This window comes from Alligator mississippiensis, chromosome 1, assembly GCF_030867095.1.
Source record: "Alligator mississippiensis isolate rAllMis1 chromosome 1, rAllMis1, whole genome shotgun sequence".
Classification (NCBI taxonomy): Eukaryota; Metazoa; Chordata; order Crocodylia; family Alligatoridae; genus Alligator; species Alligator mississippiensis.
In genome coordinates this window covers 422,240,629-422,263,678 of record NC_081824.1, presented here as the reverse complement: position 1 = coordinate 422,263,678, position 23,050 = coordinate 422,240,629, and the positions used below count along the sequence as shown (strand labels likewise).

The following is a 23,050-nucleotide window of genomic DNA, read 5'->3' as shown; positions in this document are numbered from 1 at the left end:
TCCCAGGGCTGCCTGAGTGGTGTGCTAGCTGTGAAAGTGCTGCTCCAGCTCAAAGGCAGCATACGCTGGATGCAACTTTTCTCCAAGCCTGTGCAGTGAGCAGTGCCCAGCAGGCTTCCACCACACAGACTTGGGGAAGAGTTGGATCCCGCAGGTGCTGCCTGTGAGCTGGGGCAGCACCTGTGTAGTTAGAGGGGGATGCCACTGCCACAGAGGGAAGGACTGGGCCCCCCTGTAGGTCAAGGGCTGCACAGCCCTGGTGGCAGCTCACACAGGCAGGCCCTGCTGAGGAAAAAAAAGAAAAATGACAAGGGGCCTATTCCTTTTTTTCCCCACAGAGCCTGCCCTCCTCTCCCGTGGCCAGGGGGCAAGCTGCTGGTGGGCCCTGATCTGCGGGGGCCCCCAGACCTTCCCTCCACTGTTGCGGCACCACCCCAGGGCCACCTGGGTGAGCGTCTAGCAGGCTGGTGCTGCCACAGCTCACAAGCAGCACCCAACCCAATCCAACTGTTCCCTGAGCTGGAGCTGGGGCAGCACCTGCCCATTAGCAGCCCACCCGGGCAGCCCCTAAGGGGCACTGCTGCTGTGGAAGGAAGGACCAGGGCCCTCCACAGCTGTGGGGCTACTCAGCCCACTGGCAGCTCGCCCTCCAGCCCAGCTGCGGAAGACGTGGGCAGGCTCTGTGCGGAGGGGGGGGATTGGCCCCTCACCCTTTCTGTCTTCAGCCTGCCTTTCCCGCAGCAGGGGGGCAAAATGACAAAGGCTGCAACATTACAAATAGCTACATTACAAACTAAATTACATGCGGATGTGGTTTAGTTTGCAATGCAGCAAACTCATTTAAATTGTAAAAAGTCCCTGTATGTGTTCAGTGTGATGCAATTAAACCGCAAAAATGGCCAGTTTTCATCATGTGTACAAGCTTTCTTAAAGATCCAATATAAGTGGGAGGTAGAGAAATTAAAAATGAATTTCTAAAATATCCATAAAAAGTTAAAAAATTAAATTGAGAAAGTTTGGGGGTAAGGTCAAAATCATATTGTCTTTCAATGTCAGTTTTTTTAGAATAGCAAGATTTTACATCATTACTTTTTATGAGAAGTATATTCATTTAGGTAACAGGAAGCCTGTACGTTTGTTTCTTGCTATTTGTTTAAACACTACAAATGCTGTAAGAGCTACTTAGGTAACTTAATAGGTAAGAAGGATTGCCATGCACTTCATAAATCACAGTAAAACAAGATATTTTAGGGAAGGAATGTGACAGATGAGGTCACCACGTAGACAACATGTCATTTACTTAACATAAGCCCATATTTTTTCCATAATGTAGTAGATGAACTCATTAGTTACAATGAAAAACAGTAAGAAGGAGGCATCTGGCATCCAACTGCTTACTTCTGACAGGGTTAAGATCACTAGGTCTAGTAATGTTTCTGCTTTGTCTACTGACACAGCCTAGTTCTACAGAAAACTGATGAGGGTTGTTGAAAATTTACAAGCCTACTGTCAAAGTGTTATAACATAGACAGATGTAATCAGTTATATTTTTTGCTGCTGTTCATGTTTAACTTCTCATTTAGCTAAGTTGTTTTGAGTATTCAAGATTTTTCTGTTCTACAAGCATCCACTTTTAGAATTGCTAAATATTTAGAATAGCTAAATATAGTTTTATGACTGAAGACTGTAGAAAATATACTGTTTATTTTCAAATCCGAAAGCCCATAGAAGGCAATTGTATTATGACATGAAACCAATGAGAATATTATAAAAGTTTAGCCTGTGGTATTATAGCTATAGTTCCTTTGGTCTTAATCCAAGAATTTATCATTTGGATTCTAGAAAAAAATTATACTAAAAAATATCATGTGTTCTCTTTCTCAGTGTTTCCCCAAAATTTTCACAAATACTTATTTGTATCAGATATTTTTTGTTTATTTGAGAAGGGCAAAACATATAGTCATGTTTATTTCAAGTATGTGTTTCCTTTGGTAAATGAAAAAGTTGATGTATTTAACCTTTTGACTGAGGCTGTTTGATATTTTGAAAAGTTGTTTTAATGCATCCAATGAGAAATATTTACAATTGCAGGCATTATGTAGAAAGTAATGCAAAAAAGATTCTGATAATTTGATTTAGTGAAAAAGGCTTCTGCTGCAAATAGATACTGTAAGTTCAATTAAAAGAATGACTATTGAAGTCTGATTTCCCTGGAAATATACTACCTTTAATGATATGTACAATATACATTTTTTTTTATATTTGTGTAAGAGACAACATTAAAGCTCAGAATCTGTGCTACATAACCTCTTAGAAATGGGGAAAATGTGAGTTTCTTAATATTAATTTCTTGTGCTTGTATTGTAGGCAATATGGTATAAGTTTAGTAGTTTTTGGTTAGATTCTTATTTCCAAGGTTCATGACTTTTTAAATGTTTTAATAGCACCAGCGCTATGCCTTTTACTAGAAACTGTTTGCTGTTGCAATACCAGATTGAACTTGATCTTTATTTTGAAATTCGCACAGCGCATTGGCACTGGAGCTTGTAAATCATTTAGGAATGTAGAACTGAAAAGGACTTTTGGGGTAGTCACTTGCTGTCACACACAACAACAACATACACGTTCAGAAACTGATCAAACTCTTTTTTTAAAAGCAAAAAGGCCTCTTTTTGCCCCCATTACGCCTGTTGAAATGGTGTTCTAGAACCTCAGTGCTCTGATAGCTAGAAATCTTAAAATTTTCAGTCAAGATTTTATTCATGGTCAGTTTATACCCATTTGTTTTTGACAACATTGTCAAGCTTATACAGTTTTTCCCCTGCATGGTGTTCATTCTCTCTCATATTTATAGAAGGTAATCGTATTTTCTCTTAGCTTTCATTCTCCTGGGCTAAACTAGCTAAGTTTTCTTTATGGTATGCCTGCCTTGAGCTAGGTAGCACTATGCCGATATATGCCATTTCCATTTAGAGACATTTTACACCAATTAGCTCCCATACTGGAAGTAAGGGTAACTGTGCTACTTCCAGTTTGGGAGCTAGGAAGCATGGAGCAAGCAGAGCAAGTCTCCAGGTGGCATTACTTTGTGTGGGCAAGATATGCCCTTAACCTCTGTATTTCCTTCCTCATCCCAGTAATTCTTCTCTGTACCTGTTCCAGTTTGATTCATTTTCTGAAACCTGGATGATCAGAATTGTATGAAGTATTCCAAATAAAGTCAATTTACAGTGGCATTATTATTTCCCTGCCTTTACTGAAAATACAGTGCCTTACCAGATACATTCTAGGATCAGGTTTCCCATTTTCATGGCTGCTGTTTTGTGTGTGATGAACTAACATACCCAGGTTCTTTTTCTCTTCATTTCTAGCTAATGAGCTCCCAATTTAAGCAAAATTCTTGTTGTTAGTCTCTGATCCCACAACCTGTAGTATATACTATTGAAAATCATTCCATTTTCATTATTCAATTTTCTCCTATATGATATCCTGATTTTCCCTTGCATAGATGAGGCATCCTAACTTGTGTCATCAGAATATTTCCTTAGCATATTCCTACATTTTTTTTATCCCTTCCTTTTTTTTTATGGATAAGTACTACAGCTCTTCTCCAGTTGTATGGTATATAGATTTGTGAAAAGCAAAGGTTTTTTTGGGAGATCTTGTATTGGCTCAACTGCAGAGCCAACATCTTGTATTGGCTCAAGATGTTAGACAAGCTTTAAGGCACAAAGTGCCCTCCCTCAGTTCTAGGAAGGAACCAGGTACAAGGCAGGGGGGTGGGGGTAGGGAAGGAGTTTACCCCCATTAGTCCTATTGAACAGTTGTTCCAGAAGCTCACTATTTTGATGGCTAAAAATTGTCTTTTAATTTTCAGCTGAAACTTTATTCATGGTCAGGTTTACCCACTTGTTTGTGACAACAGCGTCAAGCTTATATAATCTTTTCCCCTGAATGGTGTTTATTCTCTCTGATATACTTATAGACAGTAATCATATTCTGAGTAAGGGGTCAGTAACATATCCCCTGCAGGCCAGATTTGGCTGATGGAGCCACTGGATCAGGCCCATGGAGCAGTGGAGCACAGGTGGCGTTCTGCGTGATAAGGAACTGCATCAAGCCCAGGTGGCAATGAGCTGTGCCCACATCACAGCCAGTGGGGTGGGAAGAAATGGCAGCAGAGGCAGGGGCAGGTCAGAACAGCAGCCCACCAGAGACCCAAGCTGGGTTGTTTCAGCCTGCAGCTCCACTACATTGCTGACTGCTGGTTTAAGTTAAATACCAGATAGAACAGTGGTTTGTGTTTGATATTATATGTAAAGGAAAACAGGCACTTAAAGGAGTTGAGGAGGGCTGTAAATAAGGATCAAAGAGAAGTTACCAGAAGTAGTCTCAAAACAGAAGAAAAGCAGTTATACAGATAATGTGATTATGTAAAAGAGGGATATCCAACTTCTCAGGGGCTGGAGGCTAAATTCCCCCCATGCCACCTGGGCCGTACGTCAATATGTGTGACGACTCCTGCTGCAAGTACTCCCAAGCCTCCCATCTGGAGGCTCCTTCAGCTCTGTGGGCCTTGCTGCCCCCACTTTACTCTGCCCTGCCCCCAGGGCCAGGACCAGGAATTGGGAGCTGGAGGAGGGGGAAGAGTCTGATGACTCCAGCTGCAGGAGCAGGAGAGTGATGGGGAGGAGTAATGCCTGGACCAGGGACCTGAGGGCTTCAGGTTAACTCCTTGGGCAGGGGGTGTGCATGGCCTTCAGGCTGTTAGTTGGACAGCCCTAATGAAAAAGAATAACATTGTTCAGAAGGGGAATGGATTGTTATTACCTGTGGATTGCAGAGAGGTTATAAGAGACACAGAGTATAGTTAAGCAGAAAGCCATTTTCTGTGTGTGGTCCATGGTGTTTAGTGCCCACCATGCTGATCGATCCGTTCCTTGTTGGCTGTCACCTCAAAGGTTTGATTTATATTTTTACGTGGAGAACAAAATAGGGTATTTCTGTTTTACTGTGTTTAGAATGTGGGTGCTGAAAAATTAAGTATTTATAAGAAATTTAGGAATTTTTCTGATATTGCAAAGTATTCAGAAAGCAAGGAACCACAATACTAAATTCCTTTCATTAGTATATAGACACTATGGTTTTTTTTGTTACCCAATGAAAACTCAAACAATTGGCCAGTGTTTAGTATTTCATCTATATCCGAATAGATATGATCTGTCACTACCTCCTCTACTATCTTATGGCTACTCTAACTGCACTTGAATTTAGTTACTCTAGATGTGTGCCCTGTGTTAATAAGAACCAATCGCTTTCTCAAACTGGAGGCTATTCCTGGTAGTCCAAAAGCAGCCAGAGAAGTTGTAGTTTAAACAGAGCAACACTCCCAGCCTCCCAGAATTATCTTTCTTATTTCTTGAAATTTCAGTCACGAAAATGCATTATATGTGTTACAGATCTGATTATAGTTGCAATACTCTCCTGTGCTGTATTTCTCTTGTGTTAAATAGATATGGATTTCTGACTTCATGGACCAGTAGACAATGAGTGTGTAATAGGAATATATATTTTCAAGTGGTTATCAAGCATGCAGTTCATAAATCGAGTATATGCTTCCTGATTCACAAAATGGGGTATCCACTATGGAAAAAACATGTCATTCTATTTGAGATGGCAGGTTGGGAAAAAAGAAGGAAAGTGCTGGCAATGTTTTATGGCTATTAGAAGAAGAAAACAGTGTTCCTAATGACAGATCCTTTCCCTTGGGCTCTCACCAGGGTCAGCAGTTTTACCAATATATGTTCTATAATGCTGTTGATATACAATTGTATGTGAATTACTCTAAATCAACATTTGTTCAGAGGTGGACACAGAATGAATATACAATTCATATATAAAATGTACATATATATCGAGAATAAATGTTTGTTTGTTATAAATTGAAGGCAGTTGACAATTCATTTGATTAGTACAAAGTCACAAAAATGTTTCTATAGAATTTACTACAGTTATATAGTTAAAGAATATTTAATTTAGAGCTCTTAAAAGAGCAGAATTTCATCTGCTTATTCTTCAGTAGATTACCCAGATTTACTATTTTCTCAGAACCACAAATAAAATAACAAAAAAAACCCACATGAATTTATGATACAAGCCACTCAGATTTTATAGTCTGGGTTCTTGTTACAAGGAATATTTAATCAGAATGAATGACTTAATATGCTAAATAAAACAAATATTCCATTTGAGTGCAGGCTTTTGGTCATGGAAAAATAGCCACAAAGTCTCTGTGAAGAATGAAACTAAAATGTTCACTATGTATGTGGAATGAATGGGTTTTCACAGCTCTGGCCAGATTTCCAAGAAAGCATCAAGTCGCTGCACTTTTTATAATAAAAATTGTGTTCTTATAGTTCACTGTAAAGAGTTAACAAAAGCAATTTTTTAATGTGAGCCCCTGCTAATTTGGAAATATTGTCAAATGCCACTGGTTTGACTTACTCTGTTCCCTTTGATCTGGCTGATATTTGCAATCTGAATGAACCTGGGGGCTGCAGGTCAGGTTCTTGTAATCATTCTCTTCTAACTTACCATAAAAGCCAACCAACCAAAGAAACAAAATCCAGTATTTTTGGGCTATTATCCATCTTTTTTTTCTTTTTAACCAAAAAGAAGCCTACCTTGTTACTAGATATTAAAGCTTAATGTCTGTTGAATGCAGTAGAAATATGAACAGTTTGAAGAGATCCTAAAATGGTTCTTTTGAGTTTTTTGAGATTGTATCTCCAGTAGCCTGAGTAAAGATATATTCATATAATATCATTGCTTGACAGCTGATTTGTATCTGAACTGTGGTTTAGATTTAAATTTTGTGGCATGACTATAGGTTTTGTTGTGCACAAAACTTCTATAGAAACGAAAGGAAATCTTGTGTGCGCAGTGGCTTTGTACAGCTGTTAATATGCTAAGATTTATATGCTTTCTAAGATGCAATGCTTTTAGTTAACAAAACTACAGTGAGATATCTGTTGACAATTTCAAACTAAATTTTAAATATTGTTCGTAACTGCTTTTATTTATTTTACTTTATTTTACAGAGACTCCTGCTGTATTTCCAGAGAATATAAAAGAAAAAGAAACACCAACACCAGTTGAAGATATTCAGCTGGAAAGCTCTATTCCTCATACAGATTCTGGAATTGGAGAGGAGCAGATGCCCAGCATTTTTAATGGGACAGACTTAGAGACTAGCACAGGCCCTGATGCTATGAGTGAACTGTTGTCTACTTTGTCTTCTGAGGTGAAGAAATCTCAAGAAAGTTTAACAGAAAGTCCCAGTGAAATCCTGAAGCCTGCATCATCAATATCCAGTATCAGCCAAAGCAAAGGCATCAATGTCAAGGAAATACTTAAAAGTCTTGTGGCAGCTCCTGTTGAAATTGCAGAATGTGGTCCTGATCCTATCCCTTATCCTGATCCTGCCTTGAAGAGGGAAGCTCAGGCTATTCTTCCTATGCAGTTCCACTCCTTTGACAGGTATACAGCTGAGCTAATTATTTCATATTGTTTTAAAAGCTGAGGTTTGAAGGATTTATTTTTAATACGCTGATAGTCCAATATCAGATCATATTAGATGTTATTAAGATAATATGCTGGCTTACCTCTTCATTGCTGCATTATTAAAATCAGACTGTAGAGGACTATTTTTCTCTCTTTTTCTAAGCAGCAAGTAAATCTTTAATCAGTACTTGAAGAGCAAGTATACTTTAAAGAACTATTGCTGTAATAAACCTTTTCTCCTTTGAAACAATATTTTGAATGGGGGGGAGAGTGAAATATCTGTTAATCTAGAACAGACTAGCTGTGTGAATTTCCAACAAAATTCTTCCAAATGTTTAAATCTTATTTGATCTGTCGTACCACTACTCTTCCATTACTGAAACATTTCAGCTATGACAGACTGTGCACACATTGCCACAAGATAAAGATTGAGACTGACTTCCTTGTTTCATTTTTTTTAAATTTTAAGTTCAGTATTTTTAATATTTGAAAGTGAGACATTGTGTGCCTAAAATACCTTCTCTCTCAGGATAGACTAGTTGCTCAAATAATGTTTCTTATTAAAGTAGATTTATTTGAAATATCTAGTCCAAAAACATGAACTTGAATATAGGAATTGTTTAGAGATGCAAATGACAATATCCTGTCAAAACAAGACAAGTTACCTGTTTTTTAACATTGTAGGACTATTTCTTAACCATGGGCTTGATTGAATTTCCAAATATGACCTGTGTGTTTTGGACTTTTAGAGAAAAGATTTAAATACCATAAAAACAAATTAAGCAATTCAGCAGTTATGTTATATTTTATGGCAAAATTTTAAAAAATGAAAAAAAAAAAACCTTTCTACATGCACACAAAATAAATATATCGTAAGTAGGATAAATAATTGTCCAGATAATAGTCCAGGTGAACTATGTCCATATTTTCAGATTAATAAGAATAGAAAGGTACAGGTGGATGAATAGAAATTACAGAATAAAACATTTAGAATACAGTGCTAGGAAGCATTTCTTCATTGCACATTGTCTAGTGAAACTGATTTTATAAAAAAAAAAGTTAAGGTTGTTACATGAGAGAAATTCAATAGACAGAGTTGTATCTATTGCAATAGAGAGCTGGAGAATGGACAATGACTGGAATATTTAAAAGGGAATATGGTATTGATGTGCTGAACTGCTTTTATCTTTTTCCCTACAGTATTTTAGTTCTTGTGATCATTTGAAAGAGACAGCCCATTTATTGTTTAATTTAGTAGAAAGAGGTTCTTTTTCATTCACCACCCTACATATTGTAATTTGGGCAGGTTTAAGGGCAGGAAATAGTAACATGAAGAATCTTGTATTATTTGAAGTCAGGGTATTGTATCTCTTTTATTTGAGAAACAGTTGTATTCCCAAACCTATAAAAAGTTGTATTCCTTTATATTCAGCAGTACAGAATCTGTACTGTGCTTAACAATTATTATTTCATAAAAAATAGTAAGTTCTTAACAAAGGTTGTAGCATGTTGGCTCTAACCCAGCAATAGAATCTGTTAACATGGACCCCTGCATCTCACAGAAAGTCCTCTTGTTATTAGTGGGATTCTACATTCCTGGGTGTCTGAATTAGTGGCTTCCAGTATGGACTGAGAGCCCATGATGTAAAGATTTAGTTACATGTCTTAAAATATATTTTTCATTGTACATTTGCCATTTTTAATAACTATGAAGTCTATATAGTGAGATTAAATAATTGTTTATTTTCTTATAACCACTGTGCCAAATTGTGACTCAGCCTTATTGTGCAGGAATACATAATCATACCAGTGTATTAACAGCATGTACTGCACAAAGTCTGTGCACAGCATGGTTGACTCCTTCCCCTGAGCGACAGGAGCTGGGAGGGTGCAGTGACTGGAAGAAACTGAGGCACAATCCCTTAATGCCATTGCCCCTTACTCAAAGCAGATTGTTATTTTGTGATTCAGCTCACCACACGGATTAGTGGCTGTCAACTTCTTTTATTCCAAAAACTTCTTTCCGTCATCATGGCTGTCATGAAACCCCTTGCACCTTTAGCTGAGGCCTTGGATCCACTTACTAATAGGGAAAAGACAGGTTAATTGCAAACATCTCCCTCCGCTAACACTTGTTGACAGATTCAAGATTGAGAACCTCTACCCCTCTTCTAGAAAAGCAAAATGAAAGATTTTGTGCTGATCAGGGGAGTATTCAGCAATGGCAGAGCCACATTTAGCAAACAAAAGCCATGCATTTCTATATATTCCCATCCACGGATTCAAAGCAGTCATGTGGAAACCAACAAATACAAGCAAGGAAATGCAGCAGCTGCTGCTGTGTCCATTTGTTCACATAAAATAGTGACGAGAGAGACTTTCAGTCAAATCCACCAATTTTAGGGCTTCATTAAATATCTTTTTTCAATTCTGCTAGCATTTTCCTTCCCTCCATTGGTTCCTAGCAAATTGAACAGTGTATCCAAGTCATTTGGGAAGAAATTACTTGACAGAGTCCAAAGAGCTTTGGACTTAAGACAGTCCAAAACTTGAGAGAGTCCAAAAAATAGCCACCTGTATGGGCAGAGTCTTACATGGTAAGCTGTGGGAGGCAAGGCTGAGGGATCTGGGACTGTTCAGCGTGAAGAAAAGAAGGCTGAGAGGGGACCTGGTAGCAGCTTACCGCTACACTAGGGGAGTATGTCAAGGGCTTGGTGAGCAACTGTTCACCAGGGCACCCGTGGGGAAAACAGGAGTAATGGCCACAAACTCCTGAAAGACCAATTCAAGCTCAAATTCAGGAGAAACATCTTCTCAGTCAGGGTGTCCAGACTGTGGAATACATTCCCTCCAAAGGTGGTGCAATCACCTACCCTGGAAATCTTCAAGAGGAGACTAGGCAGTCACCTTGCTGGGGGCACCTGACCCCAGTTATCTTTCCTGTTTGGTGCAGGGGGCTGAACTCAATGATCTTCCAAGGTCCCTTCTGGCCTTACAGTCTATGAAATCCTACTTACAAAGCCTCTGTGTTCTTGTTGATATTCAAGCATTATTACAACTGTTGCAATGCCAATCCAATGCAGCTGCAAAAGCTGATTGTTAGAAATGCTTAAAATACATTATTCTCATTTTAATATATCCTGCTAAGGAACAGAAGAACAGGAAGTCCTAGTATGTGGATCCTTCTCATTCATATCTAACAGATGCTAAATGCTGAGCGAAAGAAGGCATTTGTTTTTGCGTTCAGCTCTATGAAGTTCAGTTAAGTCTCTCCTTAAATTCTACTAAACAGCTGACCATGAACACCTGCAGCTATGTTATTTATTAGTCATTGCAAGAAGAGAAGAGCTTTGCCATTAACGACAGCAGTAGATCGCTGTATCTGAGACATAGGGCACAATACTTAAGGGACCACCTCCTCCTTTACATCCAGTTGTGATCCTTAAGGTCATTTGAGAACAACCCACTGCAAGTTCCATCGGTGCATCAAGTTTGTCTGGTGAAAAAGCATAAGTGGTTGCTCTTGCTAGTCACTCCTCAGCTTTGGAGCTACCTCCCACTGGAGGCCTACCAAAATCCAAGCCTGCACATCTTTCAGAAGTGTTGTAAGACCTTATTTGGGTAAGATTTTAGTGGGTGGGGTTAAAATTTGGGTTTTGTTTTGGGATTTATCATATCTTTTACTGTTTAATGTTAATATATATGTTTTTGATATAATCGTTTTTATTGTAAACTGTCCTGAGTCTTTTTGGGGGAGGGTGGCATAGAAATCAAATATATAAATATATCTGTGTTCTCCCACTTGTATGAGCCTTTGCAATTGTGTCTATTAGTGGTAACAAATAAGTGTGATGATCAAAGGACTTTAATAATTATGTTTATTGCCAATAATGAAACATCAGATTTTGTAAGTATGTAAGCAGCAAATTCAGATGAGAGGAAATCAGGAAAGATAACCATAACCATGCTTCTGCCTGTTTTTGTGAAAGAGTACAAGACTCTGTAGATCCAGCTTCAGCAGCGTTTAGTGGCAGGGGGCTTTAGCTGCAGGCGTTCCCCCCATGCTGCCACAGGGACAAATGCCAGTTGTGGTCAAGTCCGAGGGTCTGCCTTCCCATCCACTCTTACCATAGGATGGATCATTCCAGCCAGGGAAGGTTGCCTACCTCTGGCATAGAAAAATTTACTCGGAAACAACCCATTAATTTTAGGTTATAAAGTGAACATTTTTTTTTCCTGTTGCCACAGTTATCTGAAAGACTGAAATAAGTTTCAGGTTTTGTTTGAATGGTTGAAGCAAGTTGCAGTCTAGTGTTCTCTACCCTATGGTATGGGCAATGCCTATACCCACATCTTGTGCAAAACAAAACTGTAAAAATGATTATTTGTATTCAAAAGTTCTGTTGTAAATTTGTAGGTACACTTTTGTTTAGTGAGCTGTTAATTCAAGTGAATGAAGTTAACTGGTATCCTACCTGTTATTCCATCTGAGAGCGGATTAATACATTACCATTGTGGGATTATATTTTCTCTAGGTTCTGAAATGGTGCTTATAGTATCAGAGTGTCTTCCAATACAGCATTGTTCTTAGCACATAAACATTAGCACACTTCCTCACTCTCGCAGCAGGGAAAGCAAGTGTAATGGACTTTCTCATTTTTATTTTGCTTCTATTTGGGATAGGAATTGTTTTGGTGGGTTTTTTTGCTCTTTACGGTAGGGATTATGGTGATTCTAGAAACCTAGGGATAATAAAATAGTTAACCTAATATTTTTCATAGAACTATAATGTTTCATAATGCTAATTTTTTTTTAATGGAGTCTCTTATTTTATGTTGGCTTAAAAATGAAAATGCCCCTGAACTCCTCTAATTACAGATTAAACTAGCTATTCCACCTTTACTATTATCTAATAGGATCTATATAGCAATACATTCCTTTTTTTAATGTTTGTCTATGTCCTCTGAGCATTGTATGTACAATGTGTGTCTGGCAGCGAATTCTTTCTTAGAATTTGTGTAGCTATATAAATGAAATGTAAAAGCACAAAATGTGTGCCAACACTTCTGTGTAGTTAATGTATGCAGCAGTTCAAGTACTATCGAATGTAAATGATGAGGTGATATTGATGAAAGGAGGGGATTGAGGTCTCGGGGGGCGCTGATGACGGATTGAACAGAAGTGGCCTTGCACCGCACGTAACTCAAGTCTGTCGTCTTCACTGCTCAAAGCCATAATGGGAGGTGGCAGTCTGAAATGAGTTGCCACGGCAAAGAGTATTATTTTTGAAATGCTTTCACACAAATCACTAGGCCCTGCATACAACTTAGTTTCATGCTTTAATGTCATCAGGAGGCACAAATTGGTGTGTCTAATTGTTTGCCACCTGCCAGCAAAATGAGCTGCCAGCCAGCCAGACGGGTTTGATTGTCTGTCAGCCATTCAATAGATTGAGAGTGACAACATCAAAAATTTCACTTCAAACTCTGAAGCTTTGAGCAGCTTTTCAGAGACCTCTTCCCCACAAGTGCTTCTGGACAACTGCATTTTTCAATTAGTTTTCAATATATTGCTGCCTTCTGCCTCATCTGTCTTAAGGTAGCGGTAATTACATTATGAGATATATAAAGAGATTTCTGGGACACCAGAGCCTGGATTCCCAAAGTTATGACACGTCTTTTAACATCAGACTGAATTCCTTACAAATAGCATCCAGGGTGATATCTTTAGAAACAAGTGTTCAGGGTTATCTGTCCTAGATTTGTAACTGTAATTGAGCACAGCCTGCCAATAATTCTTTCTTTTTTTCTTTTTTAGCATGTATCTTTTATTAAACAAAAATCAATTTCTATTATTCCTACCATCAGATTTTTTTATGTGGTTTGTCCCTCTAGAAACAATCAATATTAATAGGTGTTGTGAAACTGTTTCACTGATTCTACATGGTACTCATTCTACAACGAATGATTGGTCTATTACGAGTCTTTTTGCTAGAAAGTTTCTAGAGTGAAGTTAATAATCGGAGTCATTTTGCTTTTATGCTTTATGAATTTCTCTTTAAATTATGCAGTGAGTCTTACAAATATTCCATTCTTTGGAGTGTTATTTCAATAAGAATAACCTTTGCATTGGTATTATGCAGAAATTTTTATTGTACCGTGAAATCCTGGAAATGAGAAGAAAATCTGAATTTATGCTGTTAGGTATCCTTGAATTGGTTTTAATGCCAAGTCTTTCTCTTTGTGTAACACTGCAAATCTTTATACTTTCCAGGTCCATTTCTAAGTGCTGTGGTTCATATTTTAAAGGTATTTGGGGGGGTTTTCAGTTCTGTATGGTCTAATAGGACTGATTTTAAAGCCTGTCTCTCACCCATTGACTCCTCAATCTACATTTTCACTGACTACCTGTCTTGTATGCGTACCAGACCAGCTTCTGGCTTCTTTACTTTGCATTCCATCCAAGAAGAGCGCACACCAACTGCTGAAACTTCCTTAGCCTGACAAGGGGTTTTTGAACCCGAAAGCTTGCTTAATAATTGTTTTCCAACTATTTAAGTTCATCTAATAAAAGATATCAGATTCACCCAAAGAACCTTATCTACCTAATTACTAAAAGTGGAGATGGGCTCCTAGTTGTTTTTTTCAAAAATGCTTAGGGGAACCTATTTTCCAATGAAACCAGAAAGTCACTTTTGAAAATACCACTAGCTGCCAGGCTATATTTTAAAGGTATCTAGATACCTTAAAAAGTCTGACCCATAGTCCTTTTCCAGGTACTAATTTGAGCACTCTTCATTTGTTTGAATGGGAGTAGAAAATACAGTCATCTACTGCATCTTGAATGGGTGAGAAAGCATCATAAATGCAATCATATAAATTAGAATGTATGTTCTTGTACAATGTATAATTTTCAAAATGTCCCCCTCCACTTAGCAATGACTTGAAAGAGTAACACTAAGGGTAAGATTTTTCAGAATACTTGGTGTTGAGTGAACTCTGGGCATTTTTCTGTTGTTTAAAAGGGAGCAATTAAACCAAAACTAAGCACTTTGGAAAACGCCACTGTAAATTTTTAGATGAAAGTATTGATGATTGTGTAGTAAGTCTTCTCTAAGTATGCAGGTATAGAAAAGAAGATGAATTAGCTATCGAAAGGGAGTACCACAGTTGCAACATTTTGGATATGAGTATGTTACAGTGATGCCATAAAGTGATATTAAAATAGCATTTCAATTTTAAACCCTTGTTTCAGTTTGAATTAGTTTTTTCCATTGTAATGTTTTTGATGGGAAAAAGGTTTTTCAAACTAATCAAAATTTTAATGAAAAAATTGATTTTATTCAAATCCTTCAGGTTTTAATTGAAAATCCTAAAGCAAAAGAAAAAAATGGTTTTGATGAACTCCCTATCCCTCAAAATTCAAAGCAGATGTCATGACAACACAATTTATGAGCACAAGATATCCTTCCAAACAGATATATAATTACAGGGTGCATGTGTATACTGAGAGAGTTGGTAGGAATGCACCTAATCAGAGAATAACTGTGGTTACAGATATACTTGCACCTTTGCACCCTATTGTGGCCACAGAACTTCTGGAGAGAAATATTAGCCATGTGGATCACCGTTTCATTCCTCTTGGTTTCTGATCCTGTGGATATAGGCACTATCTTTTCTATAATTTCTTAGATTATGAGCTCCACATACAAAGGACAATTCTAGAGACAGATCCTCCCACCAGGGATTATGGCCAGCTATCTGAGCATCATAGACCTTTCTTAATTAGACTTTGGGCCATCCTGACCTAATCTGCTCTTCTCTACTGATAATGGCTTAGGAGTTTACATGACCTCACAAAGTATCTGGCTCAGGCTCTTCATGTTCCAGTGGGCCCTCCTGTAGGCTTGTGGATATTTTGCAACATTCCATGCTTAGCAAAGTTGCCCTTTTTATCAGTGAGTCACTAATGTTTCTCCTAGGAATGGGCAAAATACAGTAGCCTTTGAAGAACTTTTCAGCTCTAAAACAAATAAAGATCTTTACACCCTCAGGGGCCATGTTCAGACAAGTGCAGCTGTGCAGTTTATGGCACCGCAGATGAGTCTACAGTGCCTCACGCTGCACATTCAGACATTTCCCACACTGCTACCTTGCAGCGCATGGGGTATCTTTTTGACAGTGTGTGCTGCTGCTTCTTGTCCCCGGGAACCAAATATCTGCACTCATCTGGATGAGACTAGGCTATCCTGAGACCAGGCTATCTTGTACTCTTTTGGAGTTTCTACAGCTTTTCCAAAGAGGAAGCATAAATATCCTCCCAGATTCAGCGCAGGCTTCTGCTCCATTCTGCATATGCTGCTCTCCAGAGCCCTGAAGAAACACTAGTACTTCCACAAGAGGAAGCAGCCTTTCTTTCTCTTCATTCCCTCAACTCATTTTCTCCAGGCAAAAGGCAAAAACTTTGAGCCAATTGAAGGATGCATGCTACTTCCCACTGTCCTGAATAATGTTATTGCAGTGGTTCTCAAAATCAAGATAGATTTGTTAGCTATCCTAATTCCTGCCTTGGAATTAGGGATTATTTCACATATGTGGATCTTTAGGATGTATATTTTTGTGCCCTCACACAAAAAAGACTCAATTTATTGTGGCCAGGACCAATACAAGGTACTTCTGTTTAGACTCCCAGTAGCTCAAAGATTTTTCACTAATGTCTTTGCAATAGTGGCATCCCACCTTAGACAGAGCAACATCACAATTTGCCCTTAATTAGCTGAATGGCTAATGGTAGGCTTCCCTGCTCAGTAGGTTACAGATAATGTCTAAAGCTGCCCCCTGAACCTCTTGGTTTCAGCTCAGAGACTGTAGTGATGAGAACCACTTACCACTAAGTCTACATCAGCCAGAGCCTGTCTTCCTCAAGACCAGGGGTGTACAACCCCCAGCCCACAGGCTAGATCTGGCTCTGGGAGCAGTTTCACCCAGCGTGCAGGGCTCCACATGGGTCTGAACATTTGGCAGCAGGGGAGAGGATCAGTGGCAGTGTTATGTGATGCTTCCTTGCTGCTAAATTTCTGGACCCCTGGGGTCCAGGTAGCATGGCCCTAGGTCAAGCATGCAGGGTTCTTCAGGCCTGATCCCAGCATCTGGGCCCCAATCCAGGCATGCAGAGTCAGGTGGCAGCAGTGTGGGGTCTCATCCTGGTGCATAGGGCCTGATTAAGCACGTGGACTACCCTGCACCACTCACCTAGCCCATGGGGCCAAAAGGTTGGGCACCACTACTCAAAAAACAATTTCCAGTCCTCTTGTGACCTCATAAAAGTCGAGGGCAATCCATTGATAACAATCAGGATGTTAATACCCATTCTACGACATGTAGCTTCCTGCAGCTACACACTGCCATCTGACAGACTTCACATTCTCTCAGATCTGCCAAGAAGGGCCTTTTGTGCTCAAAAGCATGCCCACATCTCTCCCAGCTATCCCAACTATGACTTAATAAAAGGTATTACCTCATCTCAAAAATCTTGCTAATTGCATCTAGGTCATTTGCATTACAGTATGCTGTGAAGTCACTAAGCTGAGCCTAAGTTTACACATACTGTGCCTTTATCAAACAATAAAAATGCAATGTATTTGATGACTAGTCACCCAAGACCATTCTTTAGCATTGTTACTGTTTTGTTATAGAGGCAGAGGGTGGTATCTACATATGCTAAGGTTCAGGATATCACTTTAAATAACAGTCTATGCCTTTATCATCTCAAGATTTGGTTACTGAAGAGCATGCCACTTGTTCATTTCATTTGATACCCATCCAGGACTTCAGCTAGTCCAGAACACACAAAAGTGTAGAAGAACCTTCTGCATGCACTATAACACACAGATGCTCTATGCACACATCCCTTTTGTTTCCAAGTGCCATTCAGTGGTATTTTTGGCTTATGATTTATGATGTGGTAGAATTAGTTCCCTTGGGTGCCACCTATTTCATTCTGTCCTTGCTAACATTTTAGATGTCTGCACGATTTGAGTTGACAGGCTCTAGTTTCAATTAAGAGAGGTGGATAAGTGACCTGGTCAATCCATAGGCTGGATATGTGGCATGAGGCCAATCTGTGGAATGGATCCAGTGCTTGATGTCTGCCCATGGACCAGATGAGTGGCTTAGGGCTTGTGGAACTACATCATCTGGCCCAAGGGACTTCCCATAGATATGAATTTGGTGGTATGTCAGGAAGCAACAGTCTTAATTTCCAGGGCTCCAAGACACACCGCAGTTAAATCAGTTTTGGTCCTGCCACTATATTTCCTAATAAACACAGCTTGTTATATGGATCATAATAACCCAAAGAGAAGTCTATACCAGGGACCGAGTGTTTTACCCATACTTATTGCTTCATATTTGCTGGAGAAGTCAAAGTTAAGTAATGCATCTTGTATTTTTAATAGGCAGTGGTGAGTTAGGTATTCCTCCTTAAGGAGCGTGATTCACAATCTCAAATTAACATCAAAGAAAGCTCTATCTCCGCTACAAATGAGTTTCACCCGTATGGTAGAAAACTCCATTATACCAGAGAATTAAAGTTGTTCAACATGATTTTTCTCCATGAGCTTTAAGTAATCTTTAGGTTTCTTGATACTAGGACTTTTGAGGGTAAGGATCAGGAGCTTGAACTTGATGTTATATTCTGTAAGACTATAAAGAAGAATCCACAGGGCATGCAAAGGATCTCTACGCTTCTCCATAAAGAAGCATCCAGACTGGTTTGATGAGAATGATAACTAAATTCAAGCTCTTACTGATAGGGAAAAAAAAAAGAGAGCCTTCAAATCTTGGCAAAATGACATCAACAACAAATAGAAAACAGACTGCTATCACCACATTAATGCTGAGACCTACAGGAAGATTCAAGATTGAAAGAACAAGTGGTGGGAGGACAAAGCAAAAGAGATTGAAAAGTTTGCCAACAGCCATGCCATGCATAGTTTCTTCCTTGCAACAAACAGCCACGCCATGCGTAGTTTCTTCCTTGTCTGTTTTCTATTTGTTGTTGATGTCATTTTGCCAAGCTTTGAAGACTCTCTTTTTTTCTGTCAGTAAGAGCTTGAATTTAGTTATCGTTCTCGTCAAACCAGTCTGACTTGATGAGAGCCAAACGCACAAAGAGCTGGCCTTCTGAGGCCCCAGGATGGAACAACGCTCTTTCAAGACAGATCCACACATCAACACATGGTGAAAGGAACACTTTCAAGAGCTCCTGGACTGAGATTCTAACATTGAAGACAGTCTACAACACCTTATTAAGTATTACCTTGCCATTGAAGGCCTTGAAAGTCATTAAGGAAATGAAAAAACATGTGGTCCTGATGGAATACCAGTTGAAATTTATAAGCAAGGCAGAAAGAATTTTTCTCACCAACTACACATTGTTATTCTGAAAGTCTGGAAACACAAATAGATTTCCACTGACCTGAAACATGCCAAAATCATTACCATGTTCAAGAAAGAAGATGGATTGAATTGCAACAATTATTGTGGCATAACACCCTTGTTCATAGCTGGAAATCTACTCACCTTCCTTGCTAAGGAGATTCTTCATGAGTGCCAATGTGATTTCAGACCACTCCTTGGTACAATAGATATGATTCTTGTTGCTAGACAACTGTAGAAGTGCTGCAAGCAACACCAAGATCTTTACATAGCATTCATGCAACAAGGTACAAGGATCTAGCAACACTTCAAACATAAAAATGATTGTATTCTTTTCTGAAAGACTACCATCAGGTTTACTAAGAAATATACTGAGAAATCCTTATTAGAAGCACTTTCTGAAGTGCAGAATTATGGTCAAGGATTGGACATATTACCCTAAATAGTTATATTCTTTTGTTCTTTTATTTCAGTGCCATAATGTTACTAACCGGAGTTTTAGTTGAAAAACGAAGTGCATGTGTTCAGATGAAAAGCATACGTGTGTGTGTGTGTGCGTGTGTAATGAAAATAAGAATATTTTCCCCCTTCTTGCATTTAAAAACCTTTTCTGTTTCAGATTTGTTTTTCAGTCTTTGGCTGAAGCAGGAACTATAGCAATGTTGGCTTTGTATGTCATGTAAAGGAGCACCATTTAGAGTGGGTAGAATGCTACTTATATGATGACAGGCACCCTGGTTAAAAAATTATTACTTAAAGGTCCATTTGGTATTTCCCTTCTTTTCATCTATTAGTGTATACAGTAGGTCTCAGTTTTCAAATGTAAAGACAAATACTGTATCTTCAGAGGGAATGAAAATGTAACTGTGAATATAATACATATTTCTATAGTTCCTATTCTTTTCTCTTAAAGGCTACAGACACTTACACATGCAATATTTGTTTTTCTTCCCTTTTGGTAATTAAAACTAAGCATATTTTGAGCTGTACCTATGAGTTTCTACCATATTACACCTTGTATGCCCTGTTTGTTTGGCCAGTAGGGAGAACAAAATACAGTGGCATAAAGCTAAAATGGGGTGAAAAGGGCAACCACCCCAAGTGCCAACTTGGGGAGGGGGTGCAACAAAAAAAAAATGGTTGCTGTTGGTATCTGCATGATCACAGTCAAGACCACTGCTGCCCCTCTGCCCTGGGCTGCATCTCTAGACTGTTGACAAAACACGTGTAATAGATTTTACAGTCAGTTATAATTGACTATGTAATGTTTAGGGCAGTAGAAAATCAGGTGCTATGTTTATGTGTTACCTGTGATCTTTGTCATCTTAGATGCTGCGGTAAGACCCTCTGATAGCATTGGTATATATACTGCTTTGCCATAATAATTCCCATATTTAGCACTGTACGGTCACAAATTGCTTCAGTGTAATTGACAGTTTTTAGTTCTTACAAACAACACCCTTGTGAAAGAGGTGGCATTTCCAATTTACAGGTGTTGAAGTGGAAGCAGAAGTTAGTTAAGTTTTGCATGATCACATAGGTGATGACATGATATAAAGTAAAACCCAAGAGTTCTTAATTTTCAGCCTCAGACTCAGTCAATTAGACCTCACTGACTGCTATGAGAAGTTAAGAAAATATTGTTGTGTGATGTTTTCCTTATCACTATGATTAAAAGAAAAAAACAAACCCAAAAGTCACTCCTTTGTGATGTTTTACAAACCTATCTTTTTTTCCTCTGCAGGAGCGTTGTTGTTCCAGTAAAGAAACCCCCTCCAGGTAGTCTTGCTGTCACTACAGTTGGAGCTGCCACTGCTGGAGGTGGATTGCCACCGGGTACAACACCTAATATATTTGCTGCTACAGGAGCAACACCAAAAAGTATGATTAATACAACAGGTATTGTTCTTAAATATTTTTGTGACCCTCATTTTTTCTTTGTGTTTTTGTCCTACTGTCTCTTTTCTGTTTTTAATGGACTCTTAAAAACGAAAAAAAATTGAAGGCTCAAGTATATACCTTGTACCTTGAGGAACATAGTCTCCTTTTGTTATACATGCATTAAATCTGTAATGCCTATGTGAATTATACAACCTTATATAAATACATATATATAATCCTAGAGTGGCGTCTTAGAAATATTGAATGTTGCATGAAAATGAGGTAATTCCCTCAATGCTTCCTTTCTGCAGTAAAAGGAAAAAAGGTAAAAAAAAAACAAAACACAAAACAAAAAAAAACCCAACAAAAATCCCTCCTGTGTGCCCATTAATATACCCTAGATTTGAGGAGGGAATTCCTTGCTGACACTGAAGGTGGTGATGAATCTGTCAAAAAAAAATAAAAAAAAATAATCAGCATAACATGTTATGAGCCTTTTAAATGTATTTAATAAAAAAGTGTATTTAAACTCATTTTAATATTAACCATTGTCCAAGGAGCAGTGTAATTTCTCCTTAAAGATGACCTATAAAAATGATATAGTTGGGGTATGGTCCTGCTTTGAGCAGGAGGTTGGATATTAGATGACCTCCTGAGATCCTTTCCAATCCTAATCTTCTATGATGTAAATAAGAAGTGCAAAAGGTTGCGATTTTTTTCCCCTCCCTTATGATTCTATAAATATGGTCTTTTGGGGAGTGTTATTTTCATTTCAACTTTTAATGTTAATAACTTAGGGTTTCTCTACCTCATTGGAATCTATTGATGATAGGAAATTGGCTAAGATTTATAAATCTCTGGTTTTGGTCTGTTTTGTCTCTCAAATGTATACCTAAATTGCTGGAGAGAAGAAAAACCCTGTGTAAGGCTTTAGGAACTTCAGTTAGTGATTGATAACACCTAAATCTCCATGGATGTTTAGAGAATAGAGTGGGAGAAAATTTCCAGCCACTTTGTATTTCACAAAGTATCAGGATAAACACTTATTGTCTCCCTTTGTAAAACACCCTCAGCTACTTGCAATAGGTCTTTGTCAGTACTTCTAGGCATGGGAAATTCAAATGTTTATCATTTTCAGAATAACGCTGCTTTATTGAACTATATTAATACTTTTGTTCCATTTGCATCTGCTTCTGCTTGTTTGACATGGATCCCCTTTTTTCGTACCCTTGTTTCACAAGACAGCCCCATACTGGAAGTCTTTCTTTTTTCCACAGAGTGCTATATCGCCCTGGGGTTTTCAGTGTTTTCAGCATATTGAAAACACTATATAACTTTAAGCAATTAGCCATTTTTTGGTCAATGGTTGCTGTTAGAGAGCAATCATTACTCCCAAACTCTTCTCACTATATAGTACAGGAAAATTCTGCACATCAGATTCCAGTGTTTTTTGGGGGAAAATGTTGCCTTTTCATAGTGATAGCTACATTTTTTTTTTTTTTTTTTTTTATCGGAACCATTTTTGTTTGGTAGGCTGTGCCCAGCAGGTTTACAGGAAAATACCGACTAGAAGGTGGGTATAGACAGACATTTTGATACCAAAGGACACTCTTACAATGCAACTCCTGGGTTTTAGGTTTGTGTGATAATGTAGGGGGATACAAATGCAGCAAAGCTACTCCAACTTTACCTTGCTTCAATCAGAATTAAAGATAGGGCAGTTTAGCTTGCTTATATCATGCAGATGTGGGAGTTACAGTAGAACAGGTGGTGGTAGTGCACACTACCGAAGAGCAGCTAAGAAGCTTCTAAAGTGTATATTTGTCCATACTCAGTATTTCAGCAAGCTTTACTAGCTTTAGTTATGCAGAACTACAAATGTACTAAGCTTCTTTACTGGCCTTAGGAAAAGGGAATTGATTGCTTGTTTGGGCTACTTTCATTTTATGAAGCTTTTTGTGCCTAAATTCACCTGGATACTTTTTTATAGGAACATTCTGTTCTCAAGAAATATAGGGTCTTCATAAAGTCCTTGTGCACTTTTAAACTTTAATAACTTAGGTTGTAGGTATGATAGAAACAGTTCATGAATGGCATTTAAAAGCAAATGTATTAAAGTTTTAGGACAACTAGAGTACACAGTGCTAGACTTCAACATAACCACCATC

General features: G+C 38.5%; 1 protein-coding gene across 9 annotated transcripts in view; it reads left to right on the top strand.

Moving 5' to 3' along the window:
- Nucleotides 1–23,050, top strand: part of NBEA (neurobeachin) — an 882,854-nt gene that overhangs the window by 382,810 nt on the left and 476,994 nt on the right. For all 9 annotated transcript variants that reach the window (XM_019498256.2, XM_059716302.1, XM_059716129.1 and 6 more), the window contains 2 exons: nucleotides 7,101–7,539; nucleotides 20,746–20,900. In XM_019498256.2, coding sequence (XP_019353801.2) covers nucleotides 7,101–7,539; nucleotides 20,746–20,900 — 594 coding nt within the window. The remainder of the gene's footprint in view (nucleotides 1–7,100; nucleotides 7,540–20,745; nucleotides 20,901–23,050) is intronic.